Raw genomic sequence first — 22,473 nt, 5'->3', positions numbered from 1 at the left:
ATAAATATTTTGTTAGTCCTTAAAGTGGTACAGTTCTGCTTCTTTGTTTTATTGGAGTACAAACTAAATGGCTACTGGGCCCAGGTGTACGTGCACTGTAATGGTGTCTAAATTAGGGCTTTTGTCAGAACAGTTATGCCAGAGAAGGGTGTAATTTTTTTCACATTTCATAGAATCATAGGGATGTCATGAGGTCATCTCATCCAGCCCTCTGCTTCAACCAGAATCAACCCCCACTAAGTCATCCCAGCCAGGACCTTGTCAAGCCAGGACTTAAAAACCTCAAGGTATGGAGAATCCACCATCCTTCTAGGCAACGCATTCCAATGCTTCACCACCCTCCTAAAGGTATGTGGGTTACTGAAAAGGAATTATCGCACCGTTCTGGAAAGGGAAACAGCTGAGCTGGCTTTTATATTCAAATTCGGCACATTAACACATGGTTTAAATTATCATGGGAACTTTCTGAGTCACTATAGGGGCTCGTCTGCATACTTGGCTCAGTCTAATTCTTGACCTTCCCCCCCACCCCTCCACTCTCTGATTTGCTCACCTTGATTATCTTTTTCTGATTTGTCCTCCTTGCTTACTGTTTTTCGTTCTCTGTGCCTTAAATATTAGTCTGTTCTGGTCTGGGTATGGTCTGAAGAAGTGGGTTTGTCCCATGAAAGTTCACCTAATAAACTATTTTGCTAGTCTTTAAAGTGCTACTTGACTGCTTTTTGTTTTGATAGTGTATAGACTAGCATGGCTTCCTCTCTGTTACCCTCCTGGTGAAGTAGTTTTTCCTAATATCCAACCTATATCTCTCCCTCATTAACTTCAGACCATTACTCCTTGTTCTGACATCTGGCACCACTGAGAACAGTTACTCACCCTCCTCTTTAGAGCTCCCCTTCAGTAAGTTGAAGGCTGCTATTAAATCACCCCTAAGTCTTCTCTTCTGTAAACTAAATAAGCCCAAATCCCTCAGCCTATCCTCAGAGTTCTTATGCTCCAGTCCCTTAATCATTTTTGTTGCTCTCCGCTGAACCTGCTCCAGCACATCCACATCCTTTTTATACTGGGGAGCTCAAAACGGGACACATTATTCCAGATGTGGCCTCACCAGTGCCAAATAGAGGGAAACAACCACTTCTCTGGATCTGCTCGCAATCCTCCTCCTAATGCACCCAAATATGCCATTAGCCTTCTTGGCTACAAGGGCACACTGTTTACTCAAATCCAGCCTTTCATCCACCATAACCCCTAGGTCCCTTTCCGGCGTACTGCTGCTTGGTCCCCAGCCTATAACAATACTAGGGATTATTCCGCCTCAAGTGCAGGATTCTATACACTTCTCCTTGTTGAATCACATGAGGTTTCTTTTGGCCCAGTCCTCCAATTTATCCAGGTCACTCTGGATTCTCTCCCTACCCTCTAATGTATCTACCTCTCCCCTTAGTTTTGTGTCATCTGGAAATTTGCTGAGGGTGCAATCCAGTCACTCCTCCAGGTCATTAATAAAAATGTTGAACAACACCAGCCCCAGAACCAAGTCTTGCAGCACTCTGCTTGAAACCGACCACCATCCAGATATTGGGCCATTGACCACTACCCATTGGGCCCGACCGTCAAGCCAGCTTTCTATTCATCTTATAGTCCAAGGATCTGATCCATATTTCTTAATTTATGGGCAAGAATGTTGTGGGAGACTGTATCAAAAGCTTTGCTGAAGTCAAGGTATATCAATCAACTGACTTCCCCATGTCCACAGATCCTGTTACCTCGTCATAGAAGCTAATCAGATTGGTCAGGCAGGACTTGCCCTTGGTGAATCCATGTTGACTACTCTTGATCACTTTCCCCTCTTCCAAGTGCTCCAAAATGGATTCCTTGAGGATCTCCTCCATTATTTCCCCAGGGATTAAGGTAAGGCTGACCCGTCTATAGTTCCCTGGATTGTCTTTCTTTCCTTTTTTAAAGATGGGCAATACATTTGCCTTTTTCCCATCATCCAGGATCTCTCCCAATCTCCATCAGTCTTCAAAGATAATGGCCAAAGGTTCGGCAATGACGTCTGCCAATTGCCTCAGTACTCTTGGGTGCATTAAATCCAGCCCCATGGATTTGTGTACATCTAGTTTTTCTTGATAGCTCAGAACCTGTTCTCTCCCCACAGATGGCTGCCCTCCACCTTCCAATGCTGCATTGTATACAACCCTAGTGTGGGAGTTGACTTTGTCCATGAAGACTGAGGCAAAAAAAAACATTGAGTACTTCAGCTTTTCTTACATTATCTGTCACTAGGTTACCTCTTTCATCCAGTAACGGCCCTACACCTTCTCTGATAATCTGTTTATTGTTAATATGCCTGTAGAAATTCTTCTTGTTACCCTTCACATTCCTTGCCAGCTGCATTTCCAATTGTGCTTTCGCTTTCCTGATTACTCCCCAGCATTCTCCAGCCATATGTTTATACTTCTTGTTAGTCAGCCGTCCACGTTTCCATTTCTTGTATGCATCATTTCTGAGTTTAAGCTGACTAAGGATTTAAGCTGACTAAGCCAAGCTGGTTGCCTACTATATCTACATTTCTTACTATGCAGCAGGATGGTTTGTTCCTATGCCTTCAGTAAAACTTCTTTAAAATACTGCCAGTTCTCTTGAACTCTTCCCCCCTTCATCTTCATTTCCCAAGGGATCCTGCTCATGAGTTCTCTCACAGACTGGAAGTCTGCTCTTTTGAAATCAAGAGTCTGTATGTTACTGCTCACCCTTCTTCCTTTTCTCCCGATCCAGAAATCTACAATCTTATGGTCACTGCAGGCCAGGTTTCCACCCACTTCTATTTCTCCTACTAGTTCTTCCATGTTTGTGAGCAGCAGGTCAAGTTGTGCACAGCCCCTGGTCGGTTCCTTCAGCACTTGTACCAAGAAGTTATCCCCAACATTCTCCAAAAACTTCCTGAATTGTCTGTGTGCTGCTGTATTGGTCTAGCCATTCTTAACCAGGACAGCCATGCAAGATAAAGCCCTACCATACATGAAGTTATCTTCCAGGCTTAAATTCTAACATTGTATGTCCAGACTCAGCAAGAGAGTGTGGAACAACAACAAGCTGTACACTCACACCAAAATGCAAGTCTACAGAGCCTGCATCCTCAGCACCCTCCTTTATGGCAGCGAGACTTGGACCCTGTATGCCCGCCAGGAAAAGAGGCTGAACGTCTTCCACTTGCACTGCCTCAGGCGCATCCTTGGAATATCATGGAAGGACAGAGTGACCAACACCGCCGTCCTCGAGCAAGCTGGAATCCCAACCATGCACACCCTCCTCAGGCAGCGTCGGCTCCGCTGGCTTGGCCACGTCCACAGGATGAATGATGGAAGGATTCCAAAAGACATCCTGTATGGTGAGCTAGCCTCTGGCAAAAGACCTCCCGGACGCCCCCAGTTGCGCTACAAAGATGTCTGCAAGAGAGACCTCAGAGAGGTAGACATCGAGCTGGACAACTGGGAAGAACTAGCAGACTACCGCAGCAGATGGAGGCAGGGGTTACACAAGGGCCTTCAGAAGGGCGAGATGAGGATCAGACAGCTAGCAGAGGAGAAGCGAGTGCACAGAAAGCACACTAAGCACTTGCCAGACACCCACCACATCTGCAAGAGATGCAGCAAGGACTGTCACTCTCGTGTGGGTCTTCATAGTCACAGTAGACGCTGTAAATGAAGTCCTCAATTGAAACTATAAAGGGCACGATCCATAGTCTATGCGGACTGAAGGATGCCTACTATGTCCTGGACAGCCACGCCCCATCCGGGGCTCCGGTCTTCAGCAACCTTCAGCTCCAGGCAGGGCTCAGGACCGCTGCCTTCCGCAGCTAGGAGGGTCCGGGATTAGGGCGTCTGCCCCGCCGGGTTTCCATCTTTGAAGATCCCAGAGCACTCTCCGCTCCAGACAGGCCTGGGAGTACGGTCAAACGTTATTTCACCAGTATCGTTTTCGCCTTGCGGGGACCAGGTTTAACCTGCACGTCACGGCGGGAGCTGCAGGGTACAGCTATATTGGGCGGCAAAGCCTTTCTAAGGCAGACCCGGCCCTTCCGAAGCCTTTCCCCTTGCTCTGCCTCCCTTTTCTCACGCGCAGCCCAGTTCCGCGGAGCTTGCAGCAGGGGGCGGCCCTGGCACAGCGCAAAGCGGGGCCAGGCCGGGCCTGCGTGGGTGCTGCAGGCCAGTGGCACGGGAACATGTGAACACTTCACTGCCGAACGGCAGGTGGGGCGCAGGGTGCAGAGCGCAAGCGGGCGCACTAACCACTCCGCCCTGTACGCGCGCCCGGAACTCTCCCAGTCCCGCCGCTCCCGGCCAATCTCGAGCGGAGGGACGCCCAGCTCGGCGCAGAAAGCTGCCGGGAGTCGCGCAGCACGGACCGGAGAAGCGCTACGAGCCTGGTAAGCGCAGAGCGGTCTGGGACCGGCGGGGCGAATGGAGGACTCCGTTCCCTTCGTTCCCAGAGCGCGGAGGTCCTGGCGGAAGCGTCTCAGTCCCGCCTTCGGCTCCTTGCGACCCTGGCAGAGGGTTCGCCTAGCGTCGGGCAGCGGTGTCTTGGGTTACCCCTTCCCACCAGTTCTCTGTTACCGGCACGTGGGGGAGAGAGGGCAGCAGGGGTGTTCTGGGGAGTACCTCACATTCCGGCAGTGCTGTGCCACAGGGGTGGCAGCAGTGTCCTGGGGCTACCCCCAACCCAAGGTTCCTGTGCCCTTGGTACAGAAGACAGAGGGGGCAGCAGCAGCAGAGTCCTGGGGTTACTCCCCATCTCTGTGGTTCAGGCAGGAGCTCCAGCTTTGGGAACCCCGTCCAGGTGCAGGGGGAACCCCTGAACCCTGCAGTTGGAAACTGGCTGGGGTGCAGAGTGCCAGCCACAGGAACCCTGGCTGGGGCCGCGGGGGAACCTAAACCCCCCACGGTGGGAAACTGTGGGGGTCAAGTACTGGCTGGCAACTGCCAGCTGTGGCGGTGGGGGAACCCTGACCCCCACAGCTGAAAAACAGCTGGGGCTGAGCCCTGGCTGGCAAGTGCCAGCCGCGGTTGGGGGGAACATACTGGTGAACTGGTCTGGAGTCTCCAGCTACAAGTTTGTCAATGCCTTAGCTAATGCCTGCAGCTTGGGCAAATATATTTGGCCCACAGACTGGTATTTGACCAATTTTATGCTAGCGGCTCCATAGACACTGAGCAAAGAGAGAAAATTGCCTATGTTGTGAGACCAGATTCCAATCTTCTTGCTCACAGTGAAGACCACCTTGCTTCACAAGTGATTCTATAAGGCCAATGGCACCAGTTGTGGAATTTGCTATCAAGGGATCTGAGTATGGTTCCTCACTCATGAGAACAGGGGTGGGCAATAAGTCAGAAGCAGTTTGCCAGGGTTAGTCCCAGCAAGCCACCAGCACTTTATTGACCTGAATGTCCACAGGTCCAGCTGTTTGCAGCTCCTGTTAGACACAGATTGCTGTTATTGACCAGTGAGAGCTGAAGGAAGTGGCATGGACTGGGACACTGCTTCCCACAGCTTCCATTGGCCACTAACAGTAATCTGTGGCCACTGGGAGCTGTGAGTGCCCATATCTGTGGAAGTGCACATAAATAAAGCACTTGCAGCCCACCAAGAGCTAATCCTGGTGAACTGCATCCATCTCAGGGGCTGCTTATTGCCTACCCCTGCACTAGGTGGCCTCTTTGCTAGAGCTCCCTGTGTAACTTCTGCATCAGAAAAGGCAGTCCAATGAAGTTTATAGATTGTTTGAAATTCCATATGGTGCCAGGCTTTCATGGAATATGTCAGTTTCTGCTGTCTAGTAGAATATTTGACAGTAGGTGATGTCCCAGTTCAGGGCAACTGCATCTTGATTTTCCCTACGTGGTCTAGCAAGGGTACATTCTCCCAGACTTCTGGCTGCCCAACCATTGTTGTCTCATAGTGTCTCCTTTGCGCCTGACCAGAGTATTTCCAACTTGCACAGCTCTCTGTCCACAATTCCCAGCAAAAGAGGGCTTGGCTAATCAGGCATCAGAGGGGTAGCTGCATTAGTCTGTATCTACAGAAACAATGAGAAGTCCTGCAGCACCTTATAGATTAACAGATATTTTGGAGCATAAGCTTTTCTGGGCAAAGACCTGCTTAATCAGATGCAACCAGGTACTAGCTAATCAGGCCTGTTTGCTTTTTCTTCAGAGACTGATCACACTGTAGCTAGCTGCCCACAGTTTTAAGGACCAAAGGGTCTCTCCATTGGCTGAATCAGACAGAAGGCTCTGACCAGGACGGCTGACAGGGTGAGGGGTGGGAAATGCAAAAGGGGCAGTTGCCCCCAGACCCAGCATTTTAAAGAGGCCCAAAGCTCCAGCCATTGCCTTTGCCAAAGTAGCAGCTGCTAGATCTCTGGGCCTATTTGAAACACCATGGAGCACTGTGACACCAAGGAGCATGCAGCTCTGAGGGAGTGTGGGGGTGGGGCTGACTTCCCTCAGCCCTGCCCTTTCACCCTTGTCTCCACCCCTTTGGGGCACGGATCTTGACCCCCCCCACCTTGCCTCAGGGCTCACAGTGGCTATTGGCGCCGCTTGCTCTGAGTCAGCTTAAACTCAGGCTAGTTATTCACAAACCCTTTCTCTGTTTGGTTCCTGGAGAATCCAGTCTGCATCTAGGAGTTATCCTCAGATAAAAGGTGATCAGAAGACTAAAGATCTCCCAGTAGGACAAACCTTCAAAGGTTGAGTCCCTAGGTGTAGATTTGCAATCCCCTTTTTCCCAGTATAGGTTTAATTCTGTCTTCCTTCTAAAATGTTCTAGACAATCCCACAATATTACATAGCCTCTTGCAGTATTACTGTAATGGAGTCCTGAAATACTTAAACTTATTTCAGTAATGTTTAACTTAATACAGTAAGTTTTGCCCAGGATAATGCCATCTTTCACAGTTGAAACCCACTCAGCACTAAAACTTTACCCCTTATTCCTCTCTAAATTGATCTAGCTTCAACTTCCATCCCTTAGTTCCTCAGGTGGGTGCATAACTGACTGGGTAATCGTACTCAGAGAGTAGTTCTTAAAGGTTGTCAATCCTGCTGGAAAAGTATAACAAGTGGGGTTCCTTAGGGGGTCTGTGTTAGGACCGGTTCTGTTCAATATCTTCATCAACAATTTAGATATTGGCATAGAAAGTACACTGCTTATGTTTGCAGATGATACCAAGCTGGGAGGGGTTGCAACTGCTTTGGAGGATAGGGTCATAATTCAAAATGATCTGGATAAATTGGAGAAATGGTCTGAGGTAAACAGGATGAAGTTTAATAAGGAGAAATGCAAAGTGCTCCACTTGGGAAGGAACAATCAGTTTCACACATACAGAATGGGGAGAAACTGTCTACGAATGACTACAGCAGAAAGGGATCTAGGGGTTATAGTGGACCACAAGCTAAACAGTGTGATGCTGTTGCAAAAAAAGCAAACATGATTCTGAGGTGTATTAACAGGTGTGTTGTGAAGAAGACACGAGAAGCCATTCTTCCGCTCTACTCTGCGCTGGTTAGGCCTCAGCTGGAGTATTGTGTCCAGTTCTGGGCACCGCAGTTCAAGAAAGATGTGGGAAGATTAGAGAGGGTCCAGAAAAGACCGACAAGAATGATTAAAGGTCTAGAGAATGTGACCTATGAAGAAAGGCTGAAAGAATTGGCCTTGTTTAATTTGGAAAAGAGAAGATTTGAGGGGAGACATGATAGCAGTTTTCAGGTATCTAACAGGGTGTCATAAGGAGAAGGGAGAAAACTTGTTCTTTTTGACCTCTGAGGATAGAACAAGAGGCAAGGGACTTAAACTACAGCAAGGGTGGTTTAGGTTGGACATTAGGAAAAAGTTCCTAACTGTCAGGGGGGTCAAACAGTGGAATAAATTGCCAAGGGAGGTTGTGGAATCTCCATTGCTGGAGATATTTAAGAACAGGTTAGATAGGCGTCTATCAGGGATGGTTTAGACAGTACTTGGTCCTGCCATTGGGGCAGGGGGCTGGACTCGATGGCTTCTCCAGGCCCCTTCCAGTCCTAGTATTCTATGATTCTATAGCTACATCTACACGTGAATGCTACATCGAAATAGCTTATTTTGATGTAGCGAAATCGAAATAAGCTATTTCGATGAATAACGTCTACATGTCCTCCAGGGCTGGTGCCGTCGACATTCAACGTCGACGTTGGGCAGCACTACATCAAAGTAGGCGCTGCTGGGGAGCGTCTAACACACCAAAGCGGCCCACATCGAAATAAGGGTGCCAGGAACAGCTGCAGACAGGGTCACAGGGTGGACTCAACAGCAAGCCGCTCCCTTAAAGGGCCCCTCCCAGACACACTTGCACTAAACAGCACAAGATCCACAGAGCCGACAACTGGTTGCAGACCCTGTGCATGCAGCATGGATCCCCAGCTGCAGCAGCAGCAGTCAGAAGCCCTGGGCTAAAGGCTGCTGCACACGGTGACCATAGAGCCCCGCAGGGGCTGGAGAGAGTCTCTCTCAACCCCTCAGCTGATGGCCGCCATGGCTATTTCAATGTTGCGGGACGCGGATCGGCTACATGTGCCCTACTTCAACGTTCAACGTCGAAGTAGGGCTCTATTCCCATCTCCTCATGAGGATAGTGACTTCGACGTCTCGCCGCCTTATGTCAATTACAACTTCGAAATAGCGCTCGCCACGTGTAGACGTGGCGGGCGCTATTTTGAAGTTGGTGCGGCCACTTTGAAGTAGCCGGCACAAGTAGATGCGGCTTATGATATACCTTTCTCTGCTAGATTGATGAGCCCCTTATTAAGTATTTGTTCCCCATGCAGATGCTTATAGACTGCCATCAAGTCACTCTTCAGTTTCTTTCGGAGCTGTTTTTGTCTCTCCCTAGACCAGGGTTGATAACCTGTGGCTCTGGAGCCACATGCAGCTCTTTAAGGAGCCAGTTGTAGCTCCAAGTGCTGCCTCCATTGACTCCTCTTGCAGCTTTGGGGCTGCTGCCGCTTAAACAGTATTTTTTGTTTAAGTGGCGGCAGCCTCCAGAGTCACTGAGCAGTCAGCTATGGCTGGGGGGAAGCCAGCAGGGCATGGAGCCCCTGAAGAGGAAGCTGGCAGGGCAAGGAGCTGCTCCATGTGTGGGGAAGTTAGCCTGCAGGAGAGCCGCAGGGGGAGGGGCAGCTGAGCCTGCCCTGCTGAAACTGCGCAGCATGGGGGCTGATGGTAAACATGATCCACCCCGCCAATTTGAGGACTGCCTGGGGGGGGGATGGGGCGGGGTAGAGAAAGGAGCAGGAGGGGCGGAGAGGGGGCCAGAGCAGCAGGGATGGTGGGGGCAGGGTGTTTAGAGGGGTCAGCTGCAGGTGCCTGGGCTGCCGAGGCCTGTTGGCCACCAGTCAATGCAACCAGATGGCCCATGAGCTCAGCCCAGCCTGTCCTCCATTAGTGCTCCTATGCATCCCTCTCCCATTCTTATGCCCACCATGCCTTCTCACCCTGCACCCACCACTCCAGCAGTCATTCTGCCACTTCATGGCCGCCATATATGCGCACAGTGCCTCGTCCTTCCCCCTGCAGCGGGCCCTGTGGTTACATTGCTGTCCCCAGGCCAGTGGCGTGGGTGGCCCCTCAGGGGGTGCACCGGGGCTGGCTGGCGCTGGTCTGGCCACAGAGCGGGCTGAGCCTGGTGGGCTGTGGAGTGTGCTGGCATGGCCATCTGATGCTGTGGCTGTAAGGAGAAAGGGGAACATGGTGAATCCCTCCCGCCACGTGGCCCCCAAGGTCACGCCGCACCCCCTACCATGTGAGGCAGCCCACTCCCCCAGGATGTGTGCGCGCTGCATGGTGTGTCCTGATGCACGGGAATGCCCAAACTCTTCCTGGCACCCCTGCCCAATGGGCCAGTGGCCCTGAGGGTATATGACTGCTGAGAGGTCCCAGCATAGGTGGTAAGTGAGCATGGCTCATGGCAGCCCTTCCCCCAGTCTTCCACATATGTGTGGCCCAGGGCACTGTCCACTGGTGAGGGTGCTGCCCTGGTGGCTGACCCACACCCACCCATGGTGTGGTCTCCTACCCACCCACCTCCCACACCCAGAGCATATCACCGTGCGGTACTCATCTGATCCCCCAAATATGTCTGAGGTAGCCCTGAGGGAAGAGCCAGACTCCAGGGCGTAGTGGACACGGGGCTGCAGACAGGAATTTTAAGAGGGAGAGAAAGAGATCTTATTTCTGAAGAGGCTGTCTAGTGAGCAAACTAGCATTTGGTGAAAGTGAGTTTGCTTGACTGGTTAAATTTTGAATTCTGATTGCAGGTGATTTTGGTTTCAGTTATTGTGGCAGTTGGGATTGTGTACGTGGGAGGGATGGAACCTTGTTTGATCCCTTGTTCCCTTGATTGCCTTTGATCAGCCTTCCCCTGTGTGACTAACAAGGGGCAGGCCTGACCTAGGTTTGCAGGCTTCAAAAAACCAGGCTCAGAGCGACCAAGGGAGTGAATCAGATAGGGGCTGCAGAGAGCGGAGTTTTAAGAGGAAGTGTGACAGACAGGAATCCACTATGGGTAGAAAGACACACAACTGAATGGCAGCCATCAGTGGGGAAGGAACAAGTTAAGAGCTACCTAGAAAAACCAGATGTACACAAATCCATGGGGCTGGATTTAATGCACCCAAGGGTACTGTGGGAATTGGCAGATGTCATTACCGAGCCTTTGGCCATTATCAGTGAAGACTCTTGGAGATCAGGAAAGATCCCAGCTGACTGGAAAAAGGCAAATGTAGTGCCCATCTTTAAAAAGGAAGGACAATTCAGGGAACTACAGACAGGTCAGCCTTACCTTAATTCCTGGAAAAATAATGGAGGGGATCCTCAAGGAGTCCATTTTGGAGCACTTGGAAAAGGGGAAAGTGATCGAGTAGTCAATGTGGATTCACCAAGGGCAAATCGTGCCTCACCAATCTGATTAACTTCTATGATGAGGTAACAGGCTCTGTGGACATGGGAAAGTCAGTGGATGTGATACACCTTGACTCCAGTAAAGCTTTCGTTACAGTCTCCCACAACATTCTTGCCCATAAGTTGAGGAAGTATGGATTGGATCCATGGACTATAAGATGGATAGAAAGCTGGCTTGATGGTCAGGCCCAACGGGTAGTGGTCAATGGCTCAATATCTGGATGGTGGTCAGTTTCAAGCAGAGTGCCGCAAGGCTCAGTTCGCGGGTGGGTTTTCTTCAATATGTTTATTAATGACCTGGATGAGGAATTGGATTGCACTCTCAGCAAGTTTGCAGACGACACGAAGCTAGGAGGAGAGGTCGATACATTGGAGGGTAGAGAGAGATAGGATCCATAGTGACCTAGATAAATTGGAGAGTTGGGCTGAAAGAAATCTGATGCGGTTCAACAAGGAGAAGTGTAGAGTCCTGCACTTGGGACAGAAGAATCCTAAGCATTGTTATAGGATGGGGACCGACTGGCTAAGCAGCAGTACAGTGGAAAGAGACTTAGGTGTCATGGTGGATGAAAGGCGGGATATGAGTAGACCGTGTGCCCTTGTAGCTAAGAAGGCTAATGTCATATTAGGGTACATTAGAAGGAGCATTGCAAGCAGATCTAGAGAAGTGGTTGTTCCCCTCTATTTGGCACTGGTGAGGCCGCATCTGGAATATTGTGTCCGGTTTTGGCCCCCTGCTCCCATGCCCGGTATAAAAAGGATGTGGATGTGCTTGAGCAGGTTCAGTGGAGGGCAACAAAAATGACTAAGGGGTTGGAGCACATCACCTATGAGGAGAGGCTGAGAGATCTGTGCTTATTTAGTTTCCAGAAGAGAAGACTGAGGGGTGATTTAACAGCAGCCTTTAACTTCCTGAAAGGGGAGCTCTAAAGAGGATGGCGAGAAACCGTTCTCAGAGGTGACAGATGGCAGAACAAGGAGCTGTGGACTGAAGTTGCAGAAGCAGAGGAGTAGGTTGGATATTAGGAAAGAGTACTTCACCAACAGGGTGGTGAAGCACTGAAATCATGAGAGGTGGTGGATTCTCCATCCCTCGAGGTTTTTAAGTCCCAGTTTGACAAGATCCTGGCTGAGATGACTTAGTTGGGGTTGATCCTGCTTTAAGCAGGGAGCTGGACGAGATGACCTCCTGAGGTCCCTTCCAGTCCTGTGATTCTTTGCACACCTCTGCAAACACTGCTCCTGTCTCTTCCACCTGTGCCTGTAATCAGACATCCTGCTAAGAGATGCCTCCACCCACAACATGTGTGGTTTTACAAGGACTGTGACTTGCAGTTCCTCCGTACTGAAATCCAGGCTTGCGGGACCGTCCTTTGTGGAAGGTGTCTTCTGATGGAACCTCTCAGGAGACAGGTGGGAGAGCTACAGGAGGAGGTGTCTAGGCTAAGGAGTATCCATATCCACGAGCAATTCCTGGAGAGAGTTCAAGTGGAGACAGATGAAGTCAAGATAGCTGTCCCACCACAAAAGAGTACTGACACATTTTCAGTGGAGGAGGAGATTGCTTGGGGGGACACTGGCAGCTGCTCACTTCTGGAAGCAGGCAGTGCTCCATTCCTGGTTCCAACCCTCCCACAATGGTAATGGGAAACGGTTATACCATTCTGGATACGGAAGATGAGGAATCACCCCCTACAACAGAAGCAGAGAAGCCTTGTACCCCCAAGGCTGGGGGGGGTCTGCTGCCACCACTTTGAGGAAGAAACATAGGGTAGTGTTGGTCAGAGACTCTTTTCTTAGGGGGAGGGAGGCACCCATCTGCCACCCTGACCTGTCATCCTGGGAGGTATGCTGCCTGCTAGGTGCTCGTATCTGAGACGTTATGGAGGCTTTGTTGTTGAGGAGCCCTTGGCCATTACCTTTGAAAGTCGTGGAGATCAGGAGAGATCCTGGATGACTGGAAAAAGGAAAATGTAGTGCCCATCTTTAAAAAACGGAAGAAGAATGATCCAGGGAACTATAGGCCGGTCAGTCTTACATCAGTCCCTGGAAAAATCATAGAGGGGCTCCTCAAGGAAGTCATTTTGAGGCACTTGGAGGAGGGGAAAGTGATCAGGAATAGTCAGCATGGATTCGTGAAGGACAAGTCATGCCTGACCAGTCTGATTAGTTTCTACGATGAGATAACTGGCTCTGTGGTTAGGGGAAGATCAGTGGATGTGATTTATCTTGACTTGAGCAAAGCTTTTGATAGATTCTCCCACAATATTCTTGTCAGCAAGTTAAAGGAATGTGGATTGGATAAATGGACAGTAAGATGGATAGAAAGTTGGTTAGAAGGTCGCGCCCAGCGGGTAGTGATCAATGGCTCGATGTCAAGGTGGCGGTCAGTTTCTAGTGGAGTGCCCCAAGGTTCGGTTCTGGGTCCTGTCCTGTTCAACATATTTATCAGTGACCTGGATGAGGGGTTGTATGGCACCCTCAGCAAGTTGGTGGATGACACTAAGCTAGGGGGAGAGGTAGATACGCTGGAGGGTAGGGACAGGGTTCAGAGTGACTTAGACAAATTGGAAGACTGCGCTGCAGGAAATCTGATGAGGTTCAATAAGGACAAGTGCAGAGTTCTGCATTTAGGCCGGAAGAATTCCAAGCATTGTTACAGGCTGGGGTCTAACTGGCTTGGTAGTAGTTCTACAGAAAAGGACCTGGGAGCTGTAGTGGACAAGAAGCTGGACGTGAGTCAACAGTGTGCCGTTGTAGCCGAGAAAGCTAATGGTATATTAGGTTGCATCAAGAGGAGTGTTGCCAATAGTTCCAGAGAAGTGATTGTTCCTCTTTATTCGGCTTTGGTGAGGCCGCACCTGGAGTACTGTGTCTAGTTCTGGGTCCCCAGTTATAGGAAGGATGTGGACACACTGGAGAGGGTCCAGCGGAGGGCAACCAAAATAATTAGGGAGCTGGAGCATATGACTTAGGAAGAAAGGTTGAGGGAATTGGGACTGTTTAGTTTGCAGAAGAGAAGACTGAGGAGAGACTTGATAACAGCCTTCAACTTACTGAAGGGAGGTTGCAAAGAGGCTGGAGAGAGGCTGTTCACAGTGGTCACGGATGGCAGAACACGGAACAATGGTCTCAAGTTGCGGTTGGGAAGGTCCAGGTTGAACATTAGGAAAAACTTTTTCACTAGGAGGGCGGTGAAGCATTGGAACGGTCTACCCAGGGAAGTAGTGGAGTTTCCATCCCTGGAGGTGTTTAAGTCTCGCCTTGACAAAGCCCTGTGTCAAAGTTTGACTCAGACTCACAATTTATCAGACCACTCTGTTTTATTAGCAAAGCCGCTCTGCTAATACATTTAGAAGCGAGCCCCCCGAGTGGGGCTTGTGTCTCTTAATTTATACAGTTTTTTGGAGAACAAGTTACAGAGAAGTTACAGACAAAAGAAGAAAAAGATTTTAGTCACCACCCTTCGAGATCCCTGAGACCAGTCAGGTATCTTCAATTACCTGCCACCCTTAACAATCTCCTTTAACAGCTTCCAGTTAACTTAACTAATTGCCCTTCACACCTTCCATTCTGATGCCTGCTTCTTAGACGTGCTGGCTCCATCTTAATTGCTTCTCCATTCAAAAGCTAACTGTCCCTACGTGTGCTCCCTCAGATACTTTGTAACATGTTCTGGCATGCCCTCTCATATACAATGTATCCAGCATGTCCCCTTATACAACGTTATACTTATACAATGTTATACTTCCACACCTGGCTGGGCTGATCTGATGGGTTTGGTCCTGCCTAGGGCAGGGGGCTGTATTGATGGCTTTTTTAGGTCTCTTCCAGCTCTATCTTTCTATGATTATCCGGCCTACTGACTACTAACCCATGCTACTCATCCATGTTGGCACGAATGGTACTGCAAGGTGTAACCTTGAGCAGATCAAACATGACTACAGGGCTCCTGGAGTGTGGGTGAAGGAGTTGGGGGCACAGGTGGTGTTCTCCTCAGTCCTTCCTGTCAAAGGCAGGGGCCCGGGCAGAAACAGGTGCATCCTGGCAGTGAATGCCTGGCTTCGAGGATGGTGTTGCCAGGAGTGCTTTTGTTTCATGGGATAGCATCCCATGATTTATGTAGGACTGCTAAGCAGGGATGGAATTCACTTTTTGAGGAATGTGAAGAATGTATTTGGATTGAGACTGGCTAACCTAATGAGAAGGGCTTTAAACTAGGTTTGATGGGGACAGGTGACCAAAGCCCACAGGTAAGTACAAAACTTGGGAGCTGGGTTGGAAAGGGGAGGGATTATGGGCTATAATAGCAGAGAAAAAAGGGGGACTATGCAGAATTGGGAGGCAAAACCAAATCAGTATTTAGATGCTTATATACAAATGCAAGAAATATGGGTAATAAGTAGGAAGAACTTGCAATCCTAATAATCCTGAATAAACATAACTGTGATATAACTGGTATTACAGAGGCTTCGTGGGGTAATACACATGATTGGAATATTGGTATAGAAGGGTACAAGTTCCTCCAGAAGGATCGTCATGGTAAAGAAGGAGGAGATGTTGCTTTATGTATTAAAAATGTGCACACCTGGGCTGAGATGGATGTAGGAGACAAACATGTTAAGACTCTCTTGGTTAGGTTAAAAGGGGTAAAAAGCAAGAGTGATGTCATATTAGTGGTCTGCTACAGACCACCTAGTTGGGTAGAAGAGGTGGATGATGCTTTTTCTAAACAACTAACAAAGTCATCCAAAACACAGGATTTGGTGGTGATGGGGGACTTCAACTATCCCGACATACGTTGGGAAACTAACACAGTGAGGCACAGACTATCCAGAAAGTTCTTGGATGACATTTAGAAAAAGCTACGGGAGGGGAGGGGGACAAACAGTTCTAGATATGATTTTAATAAATAGGGAGGAACTCGTTGAGAATTTGAAAAAAAATTGTAAAAGGGAGAGCAGCAAAATAGAGACAATGGGTTTCAGGAAAGCAAATTTTGGTAAACTTACAGAGCTGGTAGTTAAGGTCCCATGGGAAGCAAGAGTGAGAGAAAAAAACAACTGAAGAGAGTTGGCAGTTTTTCAGAGGGACGTTATTAAGAGCCAAAAAACAAGCTATACCACTGTATAGAAAAGATAGAAAATTTGCTAAAGGACAGGCTTGGGTTAGCCAGGAGATCTTGCAGGACCTCAAAATCAAAAAGGTATCATATAAAAATGGAAATTAGGAGAAATTACAAAAGATGAATATAAGCAAACAATACATGTATGCAGGGGCAAGATTAGAAAGGCACAAAATGAGCTTAAACTAGCTAGAGACATAAAGGATAACAAGAAGTAATTCTATAAATACTTTAGAAGCAAGAGGAAGACCAAGGACAGGGTAGGCCCACTACTCAGTGAGGAGGGCGAAACAATAGCAGGAAACTTGGAATGGCTGAGGTAAATGGCTTCTTTGTTTCTGTCTTCACCAAGAAGGCTGATGCAGAAATGCCTAACATAATGTATGCTAGCAGGAAGGGGGTAGGTTTAGAGGATAAAATAAAAAAAGAACAAAGTTAAAAATTACTTAGAAAAATTAGATGTCTGCAAGTCACCAAGGCCTGATGAAATACATGCTAGAATACCTAAGAAGCAGATAAAGGAGCTTTCTGAGACTTTAACTATCATCTTTTGAAAAGTCCTGGAAGTCAGGAGAGATTCCAGAAGACTGGAAAAGAGGAAATGTAGTGCCCATCTATAAAAGGAGAAAAAGAACAACCCAGGAAACTACAGACCAGTCAGTTTAACTTCTGTGCCAGGAAAGATAATGGAGTAAATAATTAAGGAATTCATCTGCAACCATTTGGATGCAAATAAGGTGATAGGTAACAGCCAGCATGGATATGTAAAGAACAAATCATGCCAGACCAATCCGATAGCTTTTTTTGACAGGATAACAAGTGTTGTGGATAAGGGAGAAGTGGTGGGTGTGGTATAACTACACTTTAGTAAGGCATTTGTTATGGTCTTGCATGATCTTCTTATCAGTAAAATAAGCAAATACAACTTAGCTGATGCCAATATAAGGTGGGTGCATAACTGACTGGATAACCATTCTCAAAGAGTAGTTATTAACGGTTTGCAGTCATGCTGGAAGGGCATCACAAGTGGGGTTCCACAGGGATCTGTTTTGGGACTAGTTTTATTCAAAATCTTCATCAATGATTTAGCTACTGCCATAGAGAATATGCCCGTTAATTTTGCAGATGATACCAAGCTGGGAGGGGTTGCAACTGCTTTGAAGGACAGGGTCATAATTCAAAACGATTTGGGTGAAGTGGAGAAATGGTCTGAGGTAAACAGGATGAAGTTTAATAAGGACAAATGCAACATCCTTCACTTAAGAAGGAACAGTCAGCTTCATACATATAGAATGGGAAACCACCATCTAGGAAGGAGTACTGTGGAGAGGGATTTAGTGGTCATAGTGTGTCACAAGCTAATTATGAGTCAACAGTGTGATGCTGTTGCAAAAAAAGCAAACATGATTCTGGGATGCAATAACAGGAGTGTAGCGAACAAGACATCATTCTTTTGCTCTACTCTGCGCTGAATAGGCCTCAATTGTAGTATTGTGTCCAGTTTTGGGCACCACATTTCAAGAAAGATGTGGAGAAATTGGAGAATGTCTGTTGAAGAGCAACAAGAATGATTAAAGGTCTAGAGAACATGCACTATGAGGGAAGACTGAAAGAACTGGGCTTGTTTAGTTTAGAAAAGAGAAGACTTAGTGGGGACATGATAGATGACTGGTGCAGCCCCAGCTGTCCAGCTGCCTGAGCCCTGTGCTGCCAGAGCTGCCTGTCCAGGCTGACCAAGCCCTGCACTGTTGGGGCCAGCCACCTGCCCGCAAGCCTGAGCTGCCGAAACCATGCTATGCCGGGGACAGCCACCTGAGCCCCGCGAGACCACTTGCCCAAGCCCCTCCCCTCCTCCAAAGCCAGGCACCCCCGTACCCCACTCACTCCTTCCCCTCCCTAAAGCCAGGCACCCCCAGCCCTCATCTAACCTCATCTTTCTCCTCCTCCCCCTCCCCTTCCCTCCCCAATCCACACTCACTCCCCTGTGCAGGAGGCAGCCAACTCCATATGGGTCTTTGCCAGCTGTCTGCTTTTTTATAGCAGCTATGCAGGGTTGACCACATAAAATGGCAGGGGCTGAGAGCCGGAAGCAAAGGCTGGCTTTTTCTTTGGGCGTGGGAAATAATGGGGGGGCTGGGTCACCTCATGCCCCCCCCTGGAATTTCTTGACGCCTCCCCAGTTTGGAAACGCATGGTCTAGACAAGTATCAGAGGGGTAGCCGTGTTAGTCTGGATCTGTAACAGCAACGAAGGGTCCTGTGGCACCTTATAGACTAACAGAAAAGTTCTGAGCATGAGCTTTCGTGAGCACAGGCTCACTTCATCAGATGCTGGTCTTGGAAATCTGCAGGGCCTGGTATAAATAAGCCAGAGCAAGGGTGGGGATAACAAGGTTAGCTCAGTCAGCAAGGGTGAGGCTTACTACCAGCAGTTGATCTGGAGGTGTGAACACCAAGGGAGGGGAAGCTGCTTTTGTATTTAGCCAGCCATTCACAGTCTTTGTTTAAGCCTGAGCTGAGGGCGTCGAATTTGCAGATGAATTGTAGCTCAGAAATTTCTCTTTGGAGTCTAGACAGTGCTTGGTCCTGCCAAGAGGGCCAGGAACTGGACTCAATGACCTCTCGAGGTCCCTTCCAGTTCTAGTGCCAGCGCCCCCTCACTCGAGTTGTTGGAGTCATCCTGGCTGGTGGGCACCTGCTGGGACTATGGGTCTGGCTCCTGCTCCCTCTGGGATGGGGGATCCACCTCTCCTGTATCCAGGGTGCCCTCACAGGGGGAGCTCCTCATGAAAGGGGAAGGTTGCCATTGCTGCTTCTCACCACTGCCTTGCATTACAGGTCCTCATATAGTCCTGGTGGAGCTCTTTCACCTTTGCCAAAACTTGTTCCAAAGTGCGGGCAGGGTGGCCACACTCCACCAGGGCTTCAGCAACATGGGCATAGCCCAGTGCATTGTGCCACCTGGCCAACATGTCCTGCAGCAGGACCTCGTCTCCCTACAGGGCCAGCAAGGCCTTTAGTTCTGCTCTGGACTAAGTCCTGTGACCCCTCAGTGGGGTTCCTGGAGGGTCGAGGGGGATGGGGTCTCTGGGTGCCTGAGCCATTGCTTCAGCTGCTGCTCACAGGTGCTGGTGCTGGTGTGTGGCTGCAGACAACGTGGAGCCTGAGCAGCTTCCATGCTGCCTACTTACTGGAATGGGGCTCCCTGTGCTTTTAAGGGCTACCATAGGCACAGACCATAGAACCCTGTTTCTGCGGCAGAGCATGCCTCCTGGCTCCAGCTGGCTGGCACCATGTAAGACCTCTCTCTCTGTCAACAGAGGGGGTCCAGAGAGTCTATACACCACTTTTATTTGCAGTACTGTGTCGACAGAAGCATTATTCCTCAACACGGAGAGGGATAACACTTTCTGGGAAAGTGCTCTGTTTTGTTGACACTCTGTTGACAAAACGCATTTTATGTGTACATGCTCCATGGGTTTTGCTGACAAAACTTTGTAGTCTAGATGTGGCCTCTGTCTTCTAATCCTTTGATCTTTCTCCTGACCCTTTTCTGAGCCTCTCCATTTTATCCACATCCTTTTTTGAATTGAGAGCCTCTTTTACATACTTTGCTTTATCTAACTCATAACTTCCCCACCCCACACCTCCCTCCCACTGCCTCTCTGCTCTTCTGATTTGCCAGCCTTGATAACAATATTTCTGATTTGTCAACCCTGATAACAATTTTTGGACCTCTGTGCTTTATATATTGAGTCTGTTCTGGTAAGGCTAGGGTCTGAAGAAGTGGGTCTTGTCCCATGAAAGCTCATCACCTAATAAATTATTTTGTTAGTCTTTAAAGTGCTACATGACTGCTTTTTTGTTTTGATAGAATGCAGACTAACATGGCTATCTCTCTGTCACAATTACTAATTGTCACTCACATTTTTCTGTTTAAATTCTTTGTCCCAGTTGATTTGGTTCATAATTGTTTTCCAGTTTTATGAAACTAGCTACATTAAAGCACCAAGAAAATACATTAGGAGTCTGAATTTTATTCTGTTTGCACATTATAAATGGGATCAAGTCATGATCAGTTGTGCTTGAACTACCCTATAGCTAATTCTTTGTTGTTTATTCTCCTTTCCTGTTGACTCATTACGTAAATCTCACTTTCAGTACGTAAATCTCACTTTTGTTATTTATTCTCCTTTCCTGTTGACTCATTACGTAAATCTCACTTTCAGTACGTAAATCTCACTTCCATTGCTTACAATGCTTAGTTTACATTTCAAGAGATACATCTTTCCTCTTGTCTGGAGGAAACCTGCTTATGTCATTGGTTAGTGACAGATTTAAAACGTATTTTCTGTGCAAGTGCACAAGTCTTTAAATGTAATTGATACATATATCTTGCAAGGATTCTGAGGATCAATATGACATACATTTTTATTAGAGACCGCTACATGACATCGTTTATGGATAGATACCACAAAAGCAGTGATATGGCAGGAAACTGCCACCCCTGCTTCAGCTTGCCAAAATACTGTGTCTAGTATGCTTGCTTCTAATGCTTACCATGTCATGGTGTCATTTCTCTCCTTTTCACCCACTCTGATTTCAGAGTGGAAAAGTGAATGGCAGAATGAATGGATGCTAGAGGAAAGGCACTGGGGAAAGGGAAAGTGAGAGCCATTCCAAGGGTTAAAGTTAGTGGGAACTGCTGGGTACCCAGCGCCTTTAGAAGTGAGGCAGATGACGAGTGGTAAAGAAGTGGGTCTGTCCCACAAAGGCTCATCACTTAATAAATTATTTTTTAGTGTTTAAAGTGCTCCATGACTGCTGTTGTGTTCAGTTGTGTTGTTTTGTGAGAGTACAGACTAACACGGCTACCTCTCTGTTACTATTTAACTTGCATATGAGGAGAGATGAACAAGACTTGAACTTTATGTTTGAAGAAGACACAACTAAGGTGGGATATGATCGAGGTCTGTAACATCATAATGGATGTGGAGAAAGTAAATAAAGAAGTGTTAGTTACTCATAAGCTAAGAAGCAGGAGTCCCCCAATGAAATTAACAGACAACTGGTTTAAAATAAACAAAGGGAAATATTTCTTCATATAATGTACTGTCAAAGGGTGTTGTCAAGGCCAAGACTATAACAAGATTTTAAAAAAGAAAAACTACATATGTTTGTGTCGGATAGGTCCATCAACGGCTACTAGACAGGATGGGCAGGGATGGTCTCCCTAGCTTCTGTTTTCAAAAAGCTGAGAATAGATGACAAGAGATGGGTCACTTAATGATTAGCTAATCTGTTAATTCCCTCTAGAGTACATGGCTCTGGCCATTGCTGGAAGACAGGATACCAGCGTAGATGGACATTTGGTCTTACCCAGTATGGCTGTTCATATGCTAATTTGAGTGTATGGGTGAAGGATTCAAACTGTAACACTCCATTTTGAAAATATTAGACCATTACACATCTATTCTCAACAGTATTTTGGGTTATCCTTATACTTTACCTAGTAAGTTTCCTGTTGCAATTCTATTTCCAGGTTTAGGAGATATTTTCTGGAAGAGATGGAAAACAGATCTGAAAGTGGAAAATGTCCCCGGGCTGGAATTCCAGGCAAACCAGATGAGTCAAATTCAAATGATAACAGCAGTAATGCAGGCTCCATGGAAGAAAGAGCTGTGTCTTCGCCTCATTGGGACTTGGGAAATGCACACCTCAAACCTAGCAGAGAAGGGCCCAGAAAAAAACTCTGTGGCTATTTAAATAAACTTGGGGCCAAGGGGCCAATCAAGGCCTGGAAGTCTCGTTGGTTCTTTTATGATGAAAATAAGTGTCACTTACTGTATTTCAGGACAGCTTATGATATTAACCCTTTGGGGAGCATTGATCTCTCCAGTGCTAGTTTTGATTGCAAGATGGAAGCAGATGAGGGAGTTTTTGAAATCAGAACTCCCAGCCGAGTGTTTATCCTTAAGGTGAGCACCATATCTTCTAGGCAACAGCTATTGTGAAATGTAGCAGCTAGTATTATAACTGTTAGTGGGAATGATCTTGCATTAAAATGATCCAGGTAAAAGCTCAATAGCAAGAGTTAAGCACTACTATGAAAGCAGGCTGTCCTGCAGCTTTTGGACCTGATTCTCCCTCTGATGCTGTTGTAAAACCAAGGTAGCTCCACTAGCTTCAATGGGAGCAGAACTGGGTATGGAATTGAAAAAGAAAGTTAAGTCAAGATTATTTGAACTCCAGGACGTAACTCTTCCAATACAACACTGAGCTTTCCTGGCTTGAGGGCTGCTGAGTCAACTCGGAAGCTCACTGTGACAGTTGGGGTGGGAGAATAAACACCCT

General features: G+C 47.8%; 1 protein-coding gene across 2 annotated transcripts in view; it reads left to right on the top strand.

Annotated features, from left to right (window-relative positions):
- Window positions 1-4,307: 4,307 nt before the first annotated feature.
- TBC1D2 (TBC1 domain family member 2) overlaps window positions 4,308-22,473 on the top strand; it is a 59,888-nt gene continuing 41,722 nt past the window's right edge. For both annotated transcript variants that reach the window (XM_074994471.1, XM_074994470.1), the window contains exons 1-2: window positions 4,308-4,432; window positions 21,662-22,097. In XM_074994471.1, coding sequence (XP_074850572.1) covers window positions 21,687-22,097 — 411 coding nt within the window. In that variant the 5' untranslated portion in view covers window positions 4,308-4,432; window positions 21,662-21,686. The remainder of the gene's footprint in view (window positions 4,433-21,661; window positions 22,098-22,473) is intronic.

This window comes from Carettochelys insculpta, chromosome 5, assembly GCF_033958435.1.
Source record: "Carettochelys insculpta isolate YL-2023 chromosome 5, ASM3395843v1, whole genome shotgun sequence".
Lineage (NCBI taxonomy): Eukaryota > Metazoa > Chordata > Testudines > Carettochelyidae > Carettochelys > Carettochelys insculpta.
The sequence above is the reverse complement of the archived record's forward strand: the minus strand, read 5'-3'. Positions and strand labels throughout refer to the sequence as shown.